Below are 19,287 nucleotides of genomic sequence, written 5' to 3'. Positions count from 1 at the left end.
CCTAGTGGCTAAAGTCCTCACCTTGCACATGCCTGTATCCCATATGGCCACTGGTTCTAATCCCAGCAGCCCTGCTTCTCATCAAGTTCGCTGCTTGTGGCCTGGAAAAGCAGTCGAGGACGGCCCAAAGCCTTGGGACCCTGCACCCGCATGGAGACTCAGAGGAGGCTCCTCGCTCCTGACTCCGGATTCGCACAGCTGCGGCTGTTGCGGCCATTTGGGGAGTGAATCATCTGATGGAAGATCTTCTTCCCTGTTTCTAATCCTGTCTGTATATCTGACTTTCCAATTTTTAAAAAAATATGTAGTTATTTATTATAAAAAAAGTCTCCTGTGAGTTGTCATAGAGGCAATAAACAAAGACAATTTTCTCTCTCCGACATATAATGTACTAAGACAGTTGAATACCTTTGATATATTAAGTCAAACGTGGGCTACAGACATAAATTTTTATTCTTTTTAAAAAAGATTATTTTTAATTGAAGAAATAAGAAAGTTGCTCTACCTGTAGTACTGGAATCCCACATGGGCACAGGTATGTATCCTGGCTGCTCCATTTCTGATCCAGCTCCCTGCTAGTGTTCCTGCAAAAGTAGCAGAAGATGGTCTAAGTATTTGGGCGTCTGTACCCATGTCTGAGACCAGGAACAAAGCTCTTGTCTTCTGGCTTCAGCCTGGCCCAGCCCTGGCCGTTTGTGGAGTTAACTAGCGGCCAGAAGGTTCTCTGTCTCTCTCTCTCTGTCTCTGTAACTGCCTTTCCAATAAGTGGGGAAGAAAAACTAAAACTAAAACTAAAACTAAAAAAAAAAAAAAAAAAAAAAGAAAGAAAGAAAGAAAGAAAGGATGAGAAAAGGCACTATGGCAGCACATTTCTTATTAACTAGTTGACTGGAGCGCAGAATTGAGAGGTTTGTAGAAGAGAGGTCCCCGCCTGACTCCACAGTGAATAGATGGGGATTCAATAGTATTTGTAGCCCAGAGAAGAATTAAATTTGTTTATGGTGTGATTGATCCTCCAGTTAATTACAAATATACCATGGAACTACTGCACTTTCCTCATCCTTAATTTTTTTCAAACCCTGGAAGTAATTTTAGATTTACATGAAGTTCACAGAGAAAAGTACATATAATACATATAAGACTGTCACACATATTTCCCCACTGTTAGCATTTCTGATCCATTTAGAAATAAATTATAGACCAAATGTCACATTGCTCCTTAGAACTTAAGTATATATTTTCTAAGTGTATAATACTTTTCTCTCAGGAAGTTGACGTTGATCAGAATTATCATTTACCACATAGAGTTAAATTTCACTCTTTCTCCAAAAACATCCTTTATGGGTCCAGAATCTAATCAAGATTGTGTAATGCATGTACATACCATTTGTTTCATTCCACTTTAATCTGGAACATTTTTTCAGTCTTCCTTATATTTTACGATCTTGATGTTTATGGGCTTCACATTGATGTGGCATTTTTGAATTTTAAAGGACTGCATAGTTTGTAGTGTTCCTCAGTTGAGTTCGGCGTTTCCTTAGGATTTTTGCGTTCTCAGCATAAATAACACAGGAACAACTTGAACTCGTCTCAGGGCTTCATATTAAAAGTCACCCAATATTGTTTTGTCTGCTAGTGATGACTCTTGTTTGTGGTGGTGCATATCTGTCAGGCTTCTTTGCTGTAAGGTGAATAGATGAATAGTTTTGTTCTGAAATAGCAATTAATATTTTTGAGTAAATATTTTGAGACTGTATAAATACACAAAAATATTCTCCTCATCAAGTTTTGTTTGCTTCTCTGATTGAGCATCCATCGGAAGCTCTTGTCTGAATTTATAATTGCCCCTGAAGGTTACAAAGAGTAATTTGTTCAGATCCAGTATTTTTTTTTACAATTGTTAATTAGCATTGTATCTAATGATAGAGCTTTCTCCTTTCCCTCATTTTCTTGTTTCCTTATATCAGAGTGGACTCTTGCTGTGTTTTTCTACTTAATGGATTTATAATCTGTTTCTGTCGTTACCTAGTGCTGTCATCTTGATGCTCAAGTTACCCTGGGTCTGGCTATTGACATGGCCCCTCCAGACTAACTTCTGCTTCCTCCTGATACTTCTTCATCATTCTTTGGTCAGTTCTTACCTGCTGGCTTGCTGACTTGTTCTACGCTACCCTGTAGTTTTCTTGACCTAACTAGTGTACTGTTTCTTAGGGGCCCAAGTATTTGGGTCACTTCTGGTACTTTCCTAGGCACAAGAGTAGGGAGCTGGATCAGGAGCAGAGCCAGTGGAACTCTGATGTGGGATGCCAGCGTCACAAGTAGAACAGGCATGCTGCATCCAGGAACTTTACTAACTTGCTACATGAAGTGTTGGGAGTATATTGTTGCTTGAAAACTGGCTGTGGCATTTTTCTTTCACTTGTTGTATGCAGGGTTCTAAAATTGTTATTGTGTATGTATATATACCTGATTAACCACATCTATTTATCACTATCAAATATAGAGATGTTCCCTAAGGTATCTGTGACCACTAAAAACTGATGTGTTTGTCAACTCTAGAAGTTATGCTATATGAGGAACCCTGTATAATGATCATCTTCCTATAATCTTTGTCCAGTGCACACACTGGAAGCCATAGTAAATAGCATTGTGTGAGGAGCACTCACAGCTTCAAGTTCTTCTGTGAATGGTTCTTGGGAAAGCGTTACTATGTGGGTAGGGAAGATATGCTAGTGGCAGGGTGGCAGCCAAGTTTTGTAGGAGAAATGAGTAAGCTTTGCTTTGGGATTGAAGCCTTTTCAGCATGACTTGTACTTTTTTGCTTTACAAAGACCAGTTTATGACATTTCTGTGAAAAAGAATGCATGCTGTAATCTTGCTTTCAAATAAGGAGTTTATTTAAGATTATTCATTTGAAGATACAGAAACATCACTTTTATGCAATGTCAAGCCCAGGTAATCACAGGGTGGAAGCATAGTGTATGCCACCAGTGCATCCCAGCACATTGAAGTCTTGTTTATTGCCTTACTCAGAGGAAACCATCTTTCAAGCTTCTTCCTTCTCACTGCTTTTGCATTTAAGCTACTTGTGACTGATTATTGCATAATAAAATCAAAGCAACATGAAATGTTAGATAAATAACAAACTAATGATTAATGGAAATCTTTATGAAATTTAAAATTTAAGCTTTTAAAGGCATAGGCTGTTCTGTGGGGGTTCAAAACAATCTTTGGACAGCTGTTAGACAATTTATAATAAAATTAAAACATAAACCTGCTGTATGATCCACAATGCCACTTCTAGGTTTATACCCAAGAGAAATGAACATATATATTAAGAGATTACATTAAATATGTATCTTAAAAGAATTATAAAAATGTGGTCAAAGTCATAACCTGGAAACAACCCAGATGTTCCTTGTGGAGCAGGAAAAACAAATTGGGCTATTTTCATTCAGTGTGATGCTATTCAATGATTTAAAAAAGCTTAATATATGCAGAACTTGAGAGATGAAAACAAAGTTATTATATGGAGTGAAAGAAGACAAAAAATAGTAGTCGGAAAAGAAGAGCAGGTAGACTAATCTGTGGTGCCAGAGGTCAGATTGGGTAATATGGGGAGGTGAGTATTGATTGGAGACACGCTGAAGGAGCTGATGGACATATTTATATCCTGATTGGTTGGTAGTCACCTGAGTGTTTACATGCATAAGACACTGAACTGTGTGCTTCAAGTTTATGCATGTCTGTCTGTGTTTGACTTTCTCTTTTGCCATAAGTGTATGTGTTCAGTTAGGGATTGAGACTAATTAGATTTATTATTAAAAATATTAACTTTTGTCTTCTTCATTTTTCCTACTTTTCTCTTTATTTTTCCTTCTCACTTTTTCTTAACTTTGATTTAATTCTTGACCTTATGCTGTTCAATGTTCCCACATCAATTCTTTAGAAATAAGATAAGCAATTTGGTAAATGTTTCAGATGACAATTGTGTATTTGTGTCAGGTTCCATTACACTTTAAAGTATATTCAAGAGACAGACAGAGAAAAATGAGAGAGAGACAGATAGCTCTTGCACTGGCCTAAGCCCCAAATAACCATGCTGGTTGGGGATTGAGGTGGAAGCCTGAAGCCAGGAACTCAATCCAGGTCTTCCATATGGGTGGCAGGATTCTGTTACTTGAATTATCACCACTGTCTCCCAGTGTCTGCGTTGGCAGAAAGCAGGAGACTAGAGTCAGGAGCAAAGCCAAGAATCAGACCTGGGTACTGTGATGTGGAATGTGGACATCTTTTTTTTTTTTTTAACTATTTTTTTTTTTTTTAAGACTTATTTATTTATTTGAAAGGCAGAGTTACAGAAATGGGAAACACAGATCTTCCACCTGTTGATTTACTGCTACAGTGGCTGCAATGGCCAGGACTGAAGTCAGGAGCCTGGAACTCCATGTGGGCCTTCCACTTGGGTGGCAGGGTCCCAGGAATCTGGGTCATCTTCCACTGCTTTCCCAAGTCTGTAACAGGAAGCTGGATCCGAAGTAGAACAGCCGGGACGCAAATCAGTACCTGTATGGGATGCCAGTATCACAGGTCATGGCTTAACCTGCTGTGCACCAATGCTGGCTCCATTATGGAATTTTCACCTTTTGCTCGGTAGCCCACACCAGCTTCAACAGTTATTAATCTGTGTTGGCAATCTTGTTTGGTTATTTTGGGGCAAATTCAAGATATAGTGCTTTATATATAAATACTTATAAAGTACCAGGGATCATCAGAAAGTCTGGCCATGTGTGCTGGGAAAAAAACTGAATTAAAAAAATTTTTTTGCAGCAGAACTTACCTTTTAGTTCCATTTTCCATGAACTTTTGAAGTGTTCTGTGTATTTTCAAAGCTACTCACTGAACTTTAAGATAAGGGCTCTTAAACAAATAGTATCATTATTTAGTAAAGAAAACAATTTTTAAAATAAGATTTTTTTTTTTTTTTTTGAAAAGTCAGCTTTACAGAGAGAAGGAAAGATGGAGAGAAACACCTTCCATCCACTGGTACACTTGCCAAGTGTCTGCAAAGGCTGGAGCTGAGCCAGTCCAAAGCTGAGAACCAGGAGCTTCCTCCAGGTCTCCCATACTGTTATAGGTTCCCAAACCTTTGGGCTGTCCTCCCCTGCTTTCCCAGGCCATAAGCAGGGGAGCTGGATGGGAATTAGAGCAGCTGAGACATGAACTGGTGCCCAGAGGGGATACTAGTGCTTGCAGGTGGAAGATTACCAAGTTGAGCCATCACACTTGCCCCAGCAATATTCTTTAATATTGAAAGTTTGGAGTTTGGATTTCCATTGTGTCATTAAAATTTTTTTTGCAGTTTTAACTGATGTGGAATAATCACATGTTTATTGGATATGGTATTTTATTTCAGCACCTTATATAATGTGTAATGATTAGTGCTGAGAACTACGCAGTTGGGGTGAATGACACAAAGATGTCAAGAGAACGGCTCCCCTCTTGGCAAGGCCGCTAGGAGCTTCCCAGTGTATGACGAAACCTGTCAGTTGTTTCTCCAGCCACCTCAGTGCCGTTTCACCCCCTTTGTATGGACATCAGCTACCCCGTGAAAAAATTCTGAAATCTGTTGAGGTGTTTTTTGTCCTTGTGAGATGGTTTCTGTAACTGATGTGAGCCTAGGAACTAATGTTATTAATAAGTCTTGGTGAGTGGGCCTTTAACAATTTATGAGAATTAATGCATACAGGAGTAAAGTTGAGCCCATGCTGTTCCTGAACTATTCCTTAGTGTGTACCTAACTATTGCCCTGGAACCTCACCCGGACATGTAGTGTGTCTTCTGGGAAATGGTGTGATAAGTATCCCCCAAATTGATGAGAAACCCATTTCTTGTATGACTGTGCCCCTGAAACTGTTGTGATATAATTACTGTTTTCTTAAGGGTTAGCCTGTTTTTTTTTTTTTTTTTAAGATTTATTCATTTTATTACAGCCAGATATACACAGAGGAGGAGAGACAGAGAGGAAGATCTTCCCTCCGATGATTCACTCCCCAAGTGAGCCGCAACGGGCCAATGCGCGCCGATCCGATGCCGGGAACCAGGAACCTCTTCCGGGTCTCCCACGCGGGTGCAGTGTCCCAATGCATTGGGCCGTCCTCAGCTGCTTTCCCAGGCCACAAGCAGGGAGCTGGATGGGAAGTGGAGCTGCTGGGGTTAGAACCGGCGCCCATATGGGATCCTGGGGCTTTCAAGGCAAGGACTTTAGCCGCTAGGCTATGCTGCCGGGCCCAAGGGTTAGCCTGTTTTTACAGTTTCTTTTGAGGATAGAAAATGTATCTGTCTTGGTCTCTTCCATGGCTTTTTGGCTAGAGGAACTAAAAGACATTTGTACTAATGTTGTAGAAACATATTTTCAAACTGATTATGGGGTTGTAAAGTCTGTAGTTGTAGTGGGATTTTATTTTTAAAATTTTTTGTTTTTGATCTTTAGATTTTTCACTTTATGATATACTGTTCCTTTTAATGATAGATAAGTTGTAGAAAGAAAAATGAAGTAGGAGCATATTACTGATTAATATGTAACTGCATGTGCTGCCAGCCGAAGAGTTCCTGGGTATAGCCCAGTGACTGCAAGGTCAGAATGAATAATGGATTGCTTTGAAGTGAGTGATTATAATATTTTGCAGAATTATCTTTGAAAACAACTGCTTAATCATGAAGTAAAAAAATAGAACAATCGAATGTTAGTGCAAAAGCTTGTGAGGATTTTTGTATAAATAAAGAAGACAGTTTTCTTTTTCTTTTAATCATTATTTTATGAGGCAGTTTAATAGGCATTGGGGTTTCCCTTCCCCCTTCCTATTGTGCTGCCCTCCAGAAGAAGGCAGTTTTCTTGAGTTGTCCGTTATAGTGGTTGATGTCTTCATTCTCATTGACTCCATACAAACTTCTCAAGCTCAGAACTCTGCTAGAACTGGTTTCCAGCAGATTTGTTTAGGGTAATCATTATATCAATCACTTTAAGAAAAAAATCTTGTGTTGGGAACATTAAACATACTCTATTTTCTGTCTTGAAATATACAGTCAGTTGTTGTCAGCCATAGTCATCCTGTTGTTCTAAGTAACATCAGCAGTTATTCTTCTCCCTGTACTCATTACCCATCCTGTCTGCCCCTTCTCTGGTAGCCAGTATTCAGGCTTCCACATATAATGTATTTATTTTTTATTTATTTTTAATTTTTTTATTGTATTGTTGACAATCTTTACATAGTTAATTGCAGTTAAAAAAAAAGGTTCAGGGGGTATAGGGAAGTGGATAATACTATTATGTCCATATTGTTTCCATCATGTATCTGAGGTAAAGGGGGATATTGAGGGAGAAGCCCCACCCGGTTTCCCGCCCACCCCAAGTCCCGGATGTGGGGCATGCTCTGAGATATTTGCTCAAGTGGTTTTAATAGTTCTCCAGTTATGAATCGCTGCCAGTTTCGCTCGATGAGGTCGTCCACTGATTGATATGGTCCATCATAAAGTCTCCGTTTGCCCCATATTTCACTGCCAACATATAGCTGAGATGAATGATTGACCTGTTCTGTCTTCTGTCTTTTCTTGGTTAGAGTTCTGAGTCCAGCAGTTCGATTGGGGAGATCTCCAAAGAAACCTTGAGGTATTCCCAGACCAGATTCTTGTATGTTCTAGCAAGCACAGGGCCTGGCACAGTCCATCACGCCAATCAGCTGGTGGTTGCAATTCCTGGGTTGGTTCTGTTTTCAGTCTCGAGTTGCACTGGAACCAATGGGTGTTGCAGTCCAGTCTGGTTCTGCCCAGCACATACTCGGCCCTTACATCAACCAGTGGGAGCTGCAGCCTAGTCGGGGCGACCCACAATAACCCCCATCAGGCCCGCCCCCTACCCTGGTTTGCCAGTATGTGTAGCAGTAGACCAGTCTGTCCCCCATCCCATTTGGCTCTTGTACTTGTCAATGGGTATTAAAGCTTAGTTCCATCTAACCAACTCAACCATCCAGCCCTCACGGATGTTGTTGAGTGCCTCTCTGTCTAGCCACCCCAGCCCCTATCCTAGTTTTCATGCCCTCCCGCGGGACTAGTGACCCAGGAAGGGGGAACCCACTTTTCCCTCCCAGGTCTCTCTCAGTCCCAGTTTACGCACTCTTTTGGTGGTTCTGTGGTTTGACTTGACAGAATTAGTCCCCAGTGTCAGCTTCTGCCAGCTGATGCTGCGGCCAAGCCCGAACATCCCTCACCCGCTCTAACTTATGCTTGCACCCACAGGAATAATCAGCCCAGCCTGGCTTTTCCCTGATCTAGTCCACATGCAGCGCACAGGTGTTGCAGCCTTGCTTAGTCTGGTCTGTCCCCATCCCAGCCCATGCTCTCCAGTGGGAATAGCTGTCCGGCGAGGGAACCAGCCCCTTAATCCCCCTGCCAGCTCTGTCCCTCCCTTCCTGGATCTCACATGTGCTGGTTGGGCGCTGCAGTCAAAGCCAGTACAGGCAACCTCACCCTGGCATTCCATAATGTGTACTGGTTTTGTCGCAACCAAACCCAGCTCAACCCACACTCTGATCTGGTGTTCGGATTTGCCAGTGGATGACATGAACTGATTCAGCCTGGTCTGCCCCTGACCCATGCCGAATGTGTGCCAGTGGGAAACTTTCCATGGCCTATTCTGGGCTGTTTCCTATCATTCTTCTTGCTCTTACCTGCAGGGACTGTGTCCTGCTAGAGGAGTTGCCCAGGCTCCTCCATCAGAACCCCTCCCAATGCCAGATTTAGCACATACCAGGGGGTCCTTGAGCCAACCCTACTCAGTTCACCTCCTGTCCTAGCAGAAACAGTGGCTTTTCCCGGCTGGCTTTCACCCCATTCTGGTTCTTGTTGTTGGATGTTTCAGCCCAGCCATGTCTCGTCCATACCCACATACAGCTCACACATGGCTCAGTAGGGGGTTGAGACCCAGCCTAGTCAGTCCCACATCTAACCTGGTTCTCCATGCCACCAGATGGTGTTGGGGTCTGAACTGGCCTGGTGCATCCGATCCCAGCCCACACTAGTGCCTCGGGTGACTGCAACTGTTTCCTAGATAGAACGCAGCCCCATTCCAGCACACGCACCCCTTGGTGGGACCCTCAACCCTGTTAGGGTGTCCAACTAGGGGAGCTTGTATTTCCACAGGGTTGGGCCCACACAACCCCATAGAGTCTACCCCCAGACCAAGTTCTCTCGCGTGCTGGATACAGTCTTGACCCTGCCAAATGTGACCACTCCACCACTCCACCAAACATTTGGGTAATGGTACCCATCACTGCCAAAGAGTCCCCCATCCATAGTATTGGTGTGGGCTGGTATGTGACGATCAGTGATGTTCTAGGCAAACAGGCCATTTCTGTATTCCGAATTGGGTTGGTGTATCTGACTAACCGTAATTGTCTCCTGGGTACTTCCCTCCAAACCACCAGGTCTCAGTCCCCACGCATGCCTAAAACTTCCATGACCCTGTCACTGGGAATCACCCAAGATTTACTACTCACCTACACTAAAATTGTACTTAGTCATGGGTGTCCCCAGGCAGCAAACATATCTTAAAAAACCCCAGAGCAGGCTGCTGGGCGGCCAGCAGGCAAAGCCTGGCACCAGATGGTGCACTGGCTGCCCTGGGTGAGGCCGAGGACTCGTTCACTGCCTTGTGGCAGTGTCTTTGGGGTGAGCCCCCAGCATTGGGTCCGACCCGGCAGGGGCACCCCCCACAGCCGCCACACTGTGAGGAGTGGCACTTGTCCCCAAACCCAAGGCCCGAACCCCTCCCAAACTTACCCAGCTACAAGATATTAGCAGCTGGGCGGAGCTAGGAATTTTACCCCAGTTCCCAAGTTCCCTCATGGTGCACTTACCCTGAGGAAAGAGCTCTCTTGGGTCCTCGGTGAGGCCGAGGACTTGTTCACTGCCTTGCGGCAGTGTCTTTGGCGTGAGCCCCCAGCACTGGGTCCGACCCGGCAGGTGCACCCCCCACAGCCACCACACTGTGAGGAGCGCCACTTGCCCCCAAACCCAAGGCCCGATCCTACATATAATGTAGTTCATGTGAAAAATATTGGTTTATTTGAACTTAAATGGAAATTCCTTTACTTCTGAGTTTGGCTGGTATTGCCCCTTTAAAGATACAAAAACTTGTTCTTTATTTTTCCATACGGTTTATTTGGTAAAGAAACTGTTCATTTGTCCTGTAAAATTTTCCAGCTGTTTGGCTTTGCTGATACCAGACCTGTGGGGATATTCAGCTTGTTTGTCTGGCTCCTTTGTTCCATGTGAACTGATAAACTTGAAGCTGTGTAGATTTAGGTTTGACTTGAGGGGGAAGGTGCCAAAACTGCTGTATAGGCAGTTTATTATCATACTACATCAGAAAGGCACTTAATTTCTTGTCTTAGTTTGAGATTTTTTTCAGTTTAGTGGATCCTGTTATTAGTCTAGCTCATCATCAGGTTCCCCATTAACATTTGGCTTAATGATTATCAGCTTGTTGATGTTCATTGCCTAAAAGATTTACTTTACTCAGAATTAGCAAAATGGTGATTTTTGGGCAAGTCATTTGTTCTGCATTCATTAGCTGAACTTTGAGCCATTGCTCATAAATGAAGTACTCTTCCCTCATCTGTTTGCTGTGAGTATAGTGTATTCAGAAAAGGCAGTGTAAGTGCTTGGTTATTATATTTATCAGTATCATGTCCAGAGTTGGAATTAACAGATCTCCAAGAAATGTGTGTGTGTGTGTGTGTGTGTGTGTGTATGAGAGAGAGAGAGAGAGAAAGAGAGAGAGAGAGAGAGAGAGAGAGAGAGAGAGAGAGAGAGAGAGAGAGAGAGAGAGAAAGAGATAGAGAGAAATGGAAGTTGTAAACCAAGCTTTGGATGCTGGCTGTGTCTTGTGGTCATGGCTCTGCCATTGCTTTTAGGTGGGTAGTTCTAGGAAATAACTTGCTCTTTTTTTGAGAGTACATACATCATGAATTCAAATTTAAGACTATAGAATGTAACTTAATATTTTGATTTTATATTCATCTTTTATTCTAAAAATGTTGGTTTCTGAATATATTACTTGTTTTCCTCATCTTATGTCTATTTGTAAACACATAATAATTTCATAGTAGCAATAATGCATTTCTAACAGCATAATGACTGAAAACAGCTTAAGATTTTCTCCAGATTTTTTTTCCCCTTTATGAAACATATTTTATTGTTTCTGAAATACTTATCTCTTGCAAGGCCATTTTGATTTATTGTTAGCTTAACTGCTTTCTTTTGGAGATGACTTTGTTTGCATTTTGGTTTAATTTTATAGTCATGTTACTAACAATATGGTAGCTGAAGCAGTTAAGGTTTTTATTCCTCCTTAGGATCTGTATCATGAACATTTTGCTGTGTTTAAAATTATTTGCAATATTTCTCTGGTAAAGTTACCAACTCAGTCACTAGGTCGTTTCATTTTTCTGTCAGTGTTAGGAACTGTCCCCCATCCCATTTTACTGGCATTGTTTTGAGTTAAGTAAAAATTTTTAACAGTTTTCAAGATCAGATCTATAAATGGCTACGTTCAGAAAAGGTCAACTTGTATTCTTTCCTTCCTTTGTGCCTTTTCTCCATAGATTTTTTTTTCATTTTTAGTTTGGGATTTATTCTTTAAAAAAGTTTTAAAACGGTTTTCTTTTATTTTAGTCTGTAAGACTTTATATTAATATTTCCACTTTTTCCAATAAAAATAATAGGAAATACACAAGGTTTGGTAACTTGATTTTTTTTTCATTTAGTAATATACCCATTGCTGCTGAGGTATAATCTCTGAAGTATGTCATTAAGTAAAAATAAAAAGTTATTTATATATGTGCAATTCTTTTTTTTAAAGATTTATTTTTTATTGGGAAGTCAGATATACACAGAGGAGGAGAGACAGAGAGGAAGATATTCCATGTGCTGGTTCATTCCCCAAGAGCTGTGGCAGCCAGAGCTGAGCTGATCGAAGAACCAGGAGCCAGGAGCTTCTTCTGGGTCTCCCACGCGGGTGCATTATCCCAAAGCTTTGGGCCGTCCTCGACTGTTTTCTCAGGCCACAAGCAGGGAGCTGGATGGGAAGCAGGGCCACCAGGAGATGAACTGGCACTCATATGGGATCCAGGCACATGTAAAGTATGGGCCTCAGCCACTAGGCTACCACGTGAGGCCCTTACTCTTGTTATATATAGTCTTGAATATTTCTAGGCTTTCGCTCTCTTGGTAGTGTTGCTTGTATTTTCTGGGAAGAGATTACATTTTAGTTTGGGAGGGTATCCACAGAGAACATCACTTATATTTACTTTGCTTGCTGATTATAGGAGAAATTAGTATATAATGTAAGAATTTTGTGTTTATCTTGTTTCAGATAGGATGATTACACAGTGAATTTTGGTATCAGTGTGCAGAAAAAAAGCTAAAAAACCCCCAGGAGTATTTCATTAGATACTATTTGTTTTCTTTTAATTTACTTTGTGCACTTTTGCAGAAAATCATAAAATGCATCATCTACCCTCACCTTCTGCCATGGTGATTAGATGTAGTCTAAATATAGAGTGCATGATTTGTTGTGAAATATTTCACTTGTTTACCTTTATTTTTTTATTTTTTTAACAGGCAGTATAACTCCAACTGTGGAACTGAATGGGCTTGCTATGAAAAGAGGAGAGCCTGCCATCTACAGGCCATTAGACCCAAAGCCATTCCCTAACCATAGAGCTAATTACAACTTTCGGGGCATGTACAATCAGAGGTTTGTATGTCTTCTTTGGTTTTATTATTATTTTTTTAATGAATATTGTTAAAATTTCTAAAACTCAAAGAGCAGTGTCATTGTACCTAGTGTGAAAACTTGGGCATTTTGTATGTCATTTAGATGAATAAGTTTCACAAGGAATTAATTAAAATAGTAAATTAGAAAAAAAAGAAACCAAAAAGCCAGCACCCAGTTTTCAGAAACTAATTCTTACCAAATCATGCAAATCCTGTATCAATTTTGAGGTCATCTCCCAGTTTATGGTGCTGGCCACCCAGTTGGCTTTTTCATTCCAGTAGTAATCAAAAATCAGTTTTCCTTGATTTGCTTTAATAATTAACGTATGAAAGTGTTCTAATTAATAGGAAATTTGTTCAAAGGAAGAAGGATTGTCTTAGTCTTCCTACACTTTGTGACAGTTACAAATGTAACTATTATTTAAGATTTTTTTTAACATGGTGGAAGTTTCAAAATAAAGCTTAGTTGAGTTTTTCCCTGGACACACCATGATAAAGTCATAGAAAATGTATTGTAGAAGATGTAGAAAATGAAGAAAGTTAAACACAAAATGTAAATAAATTGCAGTATAGAACTTAGCTATTTTTTATATTTTGAGGTACCTTTTTTTTTTTTTTGTATAGAGGTATATTTAGCCAAATTGCAGTTTTTGTATGGTAACGATTTATCTCTGGTGCAGTGGGTAAATCTTAACTGTACATGTTGCTAGCTCCATTTTATGTATGTATTTATATTTATTGGAATTTATACACTGTATATTGTCTAGGGACTACTGCTAACATCAAGATACAGAAAATTGCCTTCACACCTTTGATTCTGATAACCTCTGCCAGAAGTAGTTACTGTTGTAACTCCCTCGATTAGTTTTGCCTGTTGCTGAACTGTTGTGCATATAGACTAACAGTATTTACTCTGGCTTCTTTCATTTCATAATTTTTAAATGTTTAAAAATTTGTTGAGGTTCAGCAATATTTGTCTATATCTCAGCTTTATTGTTTTTAAAATTACTGAGTCTTCTTTTTTATGGAAGTATCAAAGCTTATTCCATGTTTTTGTGCTCTTTTCACCCGACATAATATTTGGTTTTTATATCTTTGGCATATATTTTCAATAGCTAAGTAACACTTCCTGTGACAGGGTGTGCTTATAGTGGATGCCTCGTTTTGTTTGTCTTATGCCCCGCCCTCTTTAGCTCTTACAAATAATGCTGCAGACAATCTGTATGTACAGACCTTCAGTCCTTTCACTGATGATTTCCTTAAGGTATTAGGTTAAGGAGAGTAAGATATAGGGCAATGACATTAAAATTGGTACTGATCTCTTAAGTATATGAGGGATGTCTGTTGAGCTTTAAAGAAAAAAAATTTTTTTGTTTTAATTTTGTTGCATAGTTTAAAAATGGCACTTATTTTTATTTTTAAAATTTCAGTTTTATTAACAACTAATGAGAATGAACAGTTTTTTCAAATATCTATTGTTTGCCTATCCTTTTTGATTTGTCTACTTTAATTTACTTACTTTTATTTTTTGCTTGACCAGTTTTCAAATGTCTCTGTGTTGAGGGTGTCACCATTTTGTCTGATATGTTTGTTGTAATTTTCCTGCTTTTAAAAATAGAGTTGTCAGTTTTTGTTTGTTAATGTGCTGTAGTTTTGTATGTTTTATGGTCTAATTTGTTGATATTTTCAGAACAGATTTTGCGTAAGATGTTCTTCCACATATGATCAGATGCTTGCTGATGCTTTTGTATGTTACTGGCCTTTTAACTCAGACAAAGAGAGTGTATGTATGTAATCTGTATAAACTGATCATCTTTTGGTACCTTGCTGTAAGTGAAAAATTACCTTTAATTATATCCATTTAAGGCATCATCCTATTTAAATTGTAAATAGTTCCTTTAGGTGTTAATAGTCAGGATGTGTAAAAAAAAAATTCATAATTTCATGCCTGGGGAAGGTACTTTTGGTGAAAAACAAGGCATTCTCGTTTTCCTTAGTTCCTCTGCTCCTTGTGGGTGTGTCTATATCCACCAGTTTCTGAATCTGTAGTTGACTTCTAGCCCATTTTGCCCCTCAGATGGTGTTTTCATAGAATGCGTGTCATCTAACCCCTGGCTAACTAGAATAAACCCCTTGACTTTTCTTGGCTCTCCTTGTGTGTTGTTCCTTTGCTACCTTCTTGTGTAGTGTCTCTGTGTCTTGCTAAGGCATATCCAGTGGCAGGCTTGTCAGCTCTCGGCCGTGTCGAGAACCAAATGAGTAAAAATTAAAACAATTAAATTAAAAAAATAACTGCCATATTATGTAGGACAATGTCCCTTACTTGGAATGCTGGGGACTGGAAATGTTTTGGATTCGTACTTTTTCAGGTTTTATAATATTTGCTTAAACATGATATATTTTAGGAATAAAATCCATCTACACATGAAATAAAACCCATCTACACATAATCTGAAGGTTTATGCCCTATTTGTAATAATTTTGAGCATGAAACAAGGTTCATGTATATTGGACCTTTAGACATGGTGTATGTTGGTGCTAAAAAAGTTTTGAAGTTTGGAGTATTTTGTATTTAAAATTTATCTGTATTTCGAAAAGCATGTTATGTAAGCTGATGCAATATTACTAAGTGTTGTGATTGTTGGTGTGCTGTTTATTTTGAGGTTGTTCATACTGTTGATACAAGAGTTCTTCACTAGTATGTAGTATACAATAAAAAACTTGCCAAATAGGAGTTGAGAAACACTGCATGTTTTTTTAAATCATTGATGTTTTACTTATAAGTCTGCAGTTTTGACTTCTGCCACCAGATGGTGCTTCTGTACTGTTAAAACATCAGGCTGACTGGGCAAGTTCACTTTGCTTAGAATTTCAAGGCTAATGATTAACTGATAAATGAGAAATAAACCAAGTAAAATTGCCAATATTTGACATGTAAAGTCAGTTTCATATAATTTAGCCTTATTGGAAAAAGTTACCTATGTATGCAACTTTAAAGCCTCTTGAATAAAGCAATTAATCTTTTTTTTATATTTTATTTTTTTTTATTCATTGATTACATTGTATTATGTGATACAGTTTCGTTGGAACTGGGAATCACCCCACCCTTCCCCCCACCCTCCCCCCATGTGGAATATTCCACCTTGTTGCATATCCACTGATCAAGTGCAGTTGAGATTCCCTCTTTGCAAGCATAAACTAAACATAGAGTCCAACATCTTATAGTCCAATCTAGTTCTTCAGCTTCCTGGGGAGACCCTGTCTGGTCCGAGGGCAGAACCATCAGATTATCAACCTGATCAATTAAAGGCTCCAACATACCCTCAGCAACAATTAACTTGAAAAATATGGAACGCTTCACGAATTTGCATGTCATCCTTGTGCAGGGGCCATGCTAATCTTCTCTGTATCGTTCCAATTTTAGTATATATGCTGCCGAAGTGAGCACAAAGCAATTAATCTTGAAGTGATTATAATAGATGTATTCTGACATTTGTAAATAACTTTGCCTTTTGTGTACACATCCCTTAGTTTGGGGAAAATGGTTTTTTGCCTTTTACTGTATGCTTTACACATGCAGTGCACATCAAAATGTTCTCATGAGATATCACTTTTATAGACTAGATAAAAAAACCCGAACGTTTAGGTGTAAGAAAATTCTAAATATTTTCTCATAGTTTTACATAGGATTGCATTGTAAAATTTATTTATTTATTTATTGGAAAGGTGGATATACAGAGAGGAGGAGAGACAGAGACGAAGATCTTCTGTCCGATGATTCACTCCCCGAATGGCCGCAACGGCTGGAGCTGAGCCAATCCGAAGTCAGGAGCCTAGAACCTCCTCTGGGTCTTCCACATGGGTGCAGGGACCCAAGGCTTTAGTGCCTTGAGGCCTTGAGGGCGCCAAAGGTCCCAGTGGCAGTGGCAAACCTGAGTACAGGGGCCTTGCAGAGAGTGCCCTGAAACTGCTCTCTCCCAAGGGCACCTGGGCCTGAGCTGTGCTGAGGGTCTTCCAGTCCACCCAGAGCAGAGACAGGGTAGCCCCAAGACTACAAAGTTTCTCTTTTGCTCTCCGCCCGACGGCGCACTGGAGTCAGCCGGCCAGCTCAGCTGTCAGCTCTGCTTGGTAGCCAACAAACCATAGGGGACCCCTGGCTGCAGAGGTACAGATCCAGGGGTAAACAAAGCCACCCAACCCCCCACCATCGCCTGCCACCCCCAGTAGAGCATGGAGAATTATGCTTCCATCAGCAAACCATGTAGCAGTATACACCCGCTCTAGGCTACTGCACTGAGATCAGAGTCTGCGGACAAGCAAGTCAGAGACTAAAATCCCAAAGCAATAAGAAACCACAACGCAATGGGGAGAAGTATCAGAAAAAGTAATGATTCAGATGGAAGAACCAGCACTTCCCAAAAAAATGACCAAAACCAATCTCATTCTCTGAGTTGTGAGATGAAGACATTGAAGAACTGCCAGATAAGGAATTAAAAAAAATAATCATAAAGTTCATCAGAGATAGTGAGAAGCACTGGGAGGAGCTCAAGGAATTAAAAAAATCACATCATTACAGAAATAAAACAAGTCAAAATGAAATCCTTGACTTAGAGCACAAAGTTGAGAGCTTAATCAACAGAATGAATACAGCAGAAGACAGAATCTCAGAAATGGAAGACAGAACAAAAATACGCAGCTCATCAGACAGTTGGAGAAAGACGTGAACAAAGCCAACAGGACCATACAGGAAATGAAAGGCAACCTCAAAAAGTTGAATATCAGAATTATAGGCCTTCCTGAAGGAATGGAAAGATAGGTTTGCAACAGGTGCTCAATAAAATTATGCAGAAGAACTTCCAAAATACTGGGAACATAAATCAAGCCCAAATCCAGGAAGGACAGAGAACCCCCAACAGATTCAACCCAAAGGTATCCTCTCCCAGACATGTTGTATTCAAGCCCCTCTCCAACGAATACAAGGAGAGAATTCTGAGACAAGTATGAAGAAAAGACGGTATTACATTCAGAAGAAAACCATTCAGAATCACTGCCAGCTTCTCAGAAGAAACACTCCAAGCAAGGAGAGAATGGAGTAAAATCTTTCAAATCCTGAAACAAAAAAACTGTCAACCAAGAATAATGTACCCAGCGAAGATCTCATTTGTATTTGAGAATGGAGTTAGATACTTCCATAGCAAAGAGAAACTAGAAGGATACGCCAGCACAAAACCAGCTCTTGAAAATCTCCTTAGAAATATGCTAAACCCAGAAAGAAAGGGTGCAAACCCTAATCAAAGATGAAAAAATGTAAAGACCTCCTCACTAATGTCCACACAAGGAAAGACAATTAAACAGAGATACCAACACATGCAAATATACACATGCAAATATACTCACACACAGCAGGTCAAAATTGCAACCTCTCAATATTAACTCTAAACACAAATGGTCTAAATTCATAAAAAGACATAGATTAACAGAATGGATCAGCAAACAGTACTCAGTTATTTGTTGCCTACAAGAGACACATCCAACCAAAAAAAATTCTAAGGAACTGAAAGTGAAGGGATGGAAAAAAAGATACTTCACGCCAATGGACGAGAAAAAAAAGGCTGGTGTAGCTGTTCTAATTTCAGATGATAAAGACTTCAATGTGACAAATATCAAAGGGGACAGAGAAGTGCACTTTATATTGTTGAAGGGAACCATTCATCAGGAAGTGATTACCGTTATAAACATCTGCACGCCAAACACAAGTGCACCTAGCTAGGTGAAGCAATTACTGATGGACTTAAGAGGAGCTATAGATGCAAATACAAACATCCTAGGAGACCTCAACACCACATTAATACCAATAGACAGATCAACAAGACAGAAACTCAACAGAGAAACAATAGAATTCACACAATAGAACAAATAGACTTAGTAGACATTTATAGAACCTTCAATCCTATGGACACAAAATATGCATTTTTTTCAGCAGTGCATGGCACCTTCTGCAGAATTGACCATATGATAGGGCACAAAGCAAGTCTCACTAACTTCAAAAGATTGGAATCATACCATGCACCTTCTCAGACCACCAAGGAGTGAACTGGAAATCAATAAATCTAAATGCCCCAGGAAATATGTAAACTCTTAGAGGTTGAACCAAATGCTACTAAATGAACAATGGGTCAGAGAAGAAATTAAGGGTGAATTAAAACATTTATGGAAACAAATGAAAACTCAAATATAACATTCCAAAACTTGTGGGACACTGCCAAAGCAGTGCTATGTGGTACGCTCACTGTAGTTGTTGCTTATGCCAAGGCCCAGGAAAGTCACCAGATAAAGGAATTAAACACACACCTGCTTTGGAGGTAAGGAAAGTTTTTTTTTTTTCTTTTCATAGAAAGCAGAACACAAAGCATAATTTTGAGAGGATAACACTTTTTTTCTATAACTAGA

General features: G+C 39.9%; 1 protein-coding gene and 1 non-coding gene across 12 annotated transcripts in view; one reads left to right on the top strand and one right to left on the bottom strand.

Moving 5' to 3' along the window:
- The window catches only part of STAU2 (staufen double-stranded RNA binding protein 2), a 294,210-nt gene that overhangs the window by 49,551 nt on the left and 225,372 nt on the right, over nucleotides 1-19,287 (top strand). For all 11 annotated transcript variants that reach the window (XM_058668740.1, XM_058668739.1, XM_058668734.1 and 8 more), the window contains one exon: nucleotides 12,682-12,817. In XM_058668740.1, coding sequence (XP_058524723.1) covers nucleotides 12,682-12,817 — 136 coding nt within the window. The remainder of the gene's footprint in view (nucleotides 1-12,681; nucleotides 12,818-19,287) is intronic.
- LOC118757522 (U6 spliceosomal RNA) lies at nucleotides 16,179-16,285 on the bottom strand. Its single transcript, XR_004995234.1, has one exon. It is a non-coding gene; the product is annotated as a U6 spliceosomal RNA (small nuclear RNA).

Source organism: Ochotona princeps, chromosome 9, assembly GCF_030435755.1.
Source record: "Ochotona princeps isolate mOchPri1 chromosome 9, mOchPri1.hap1, whole genome shotgun sequence".
NCBI classification, from domain to species: Eukaryota; Metazoa; Chordata; class Mammalia; order Lagomorpha; family Ochotonidae; genus Ochotona; species Ochotona princeps.
The sequence above is the reverse complement of the archived record's forward strand: the minus strand, read 5'-3'. Positions and strand labels throughout refer to the sequence as shown.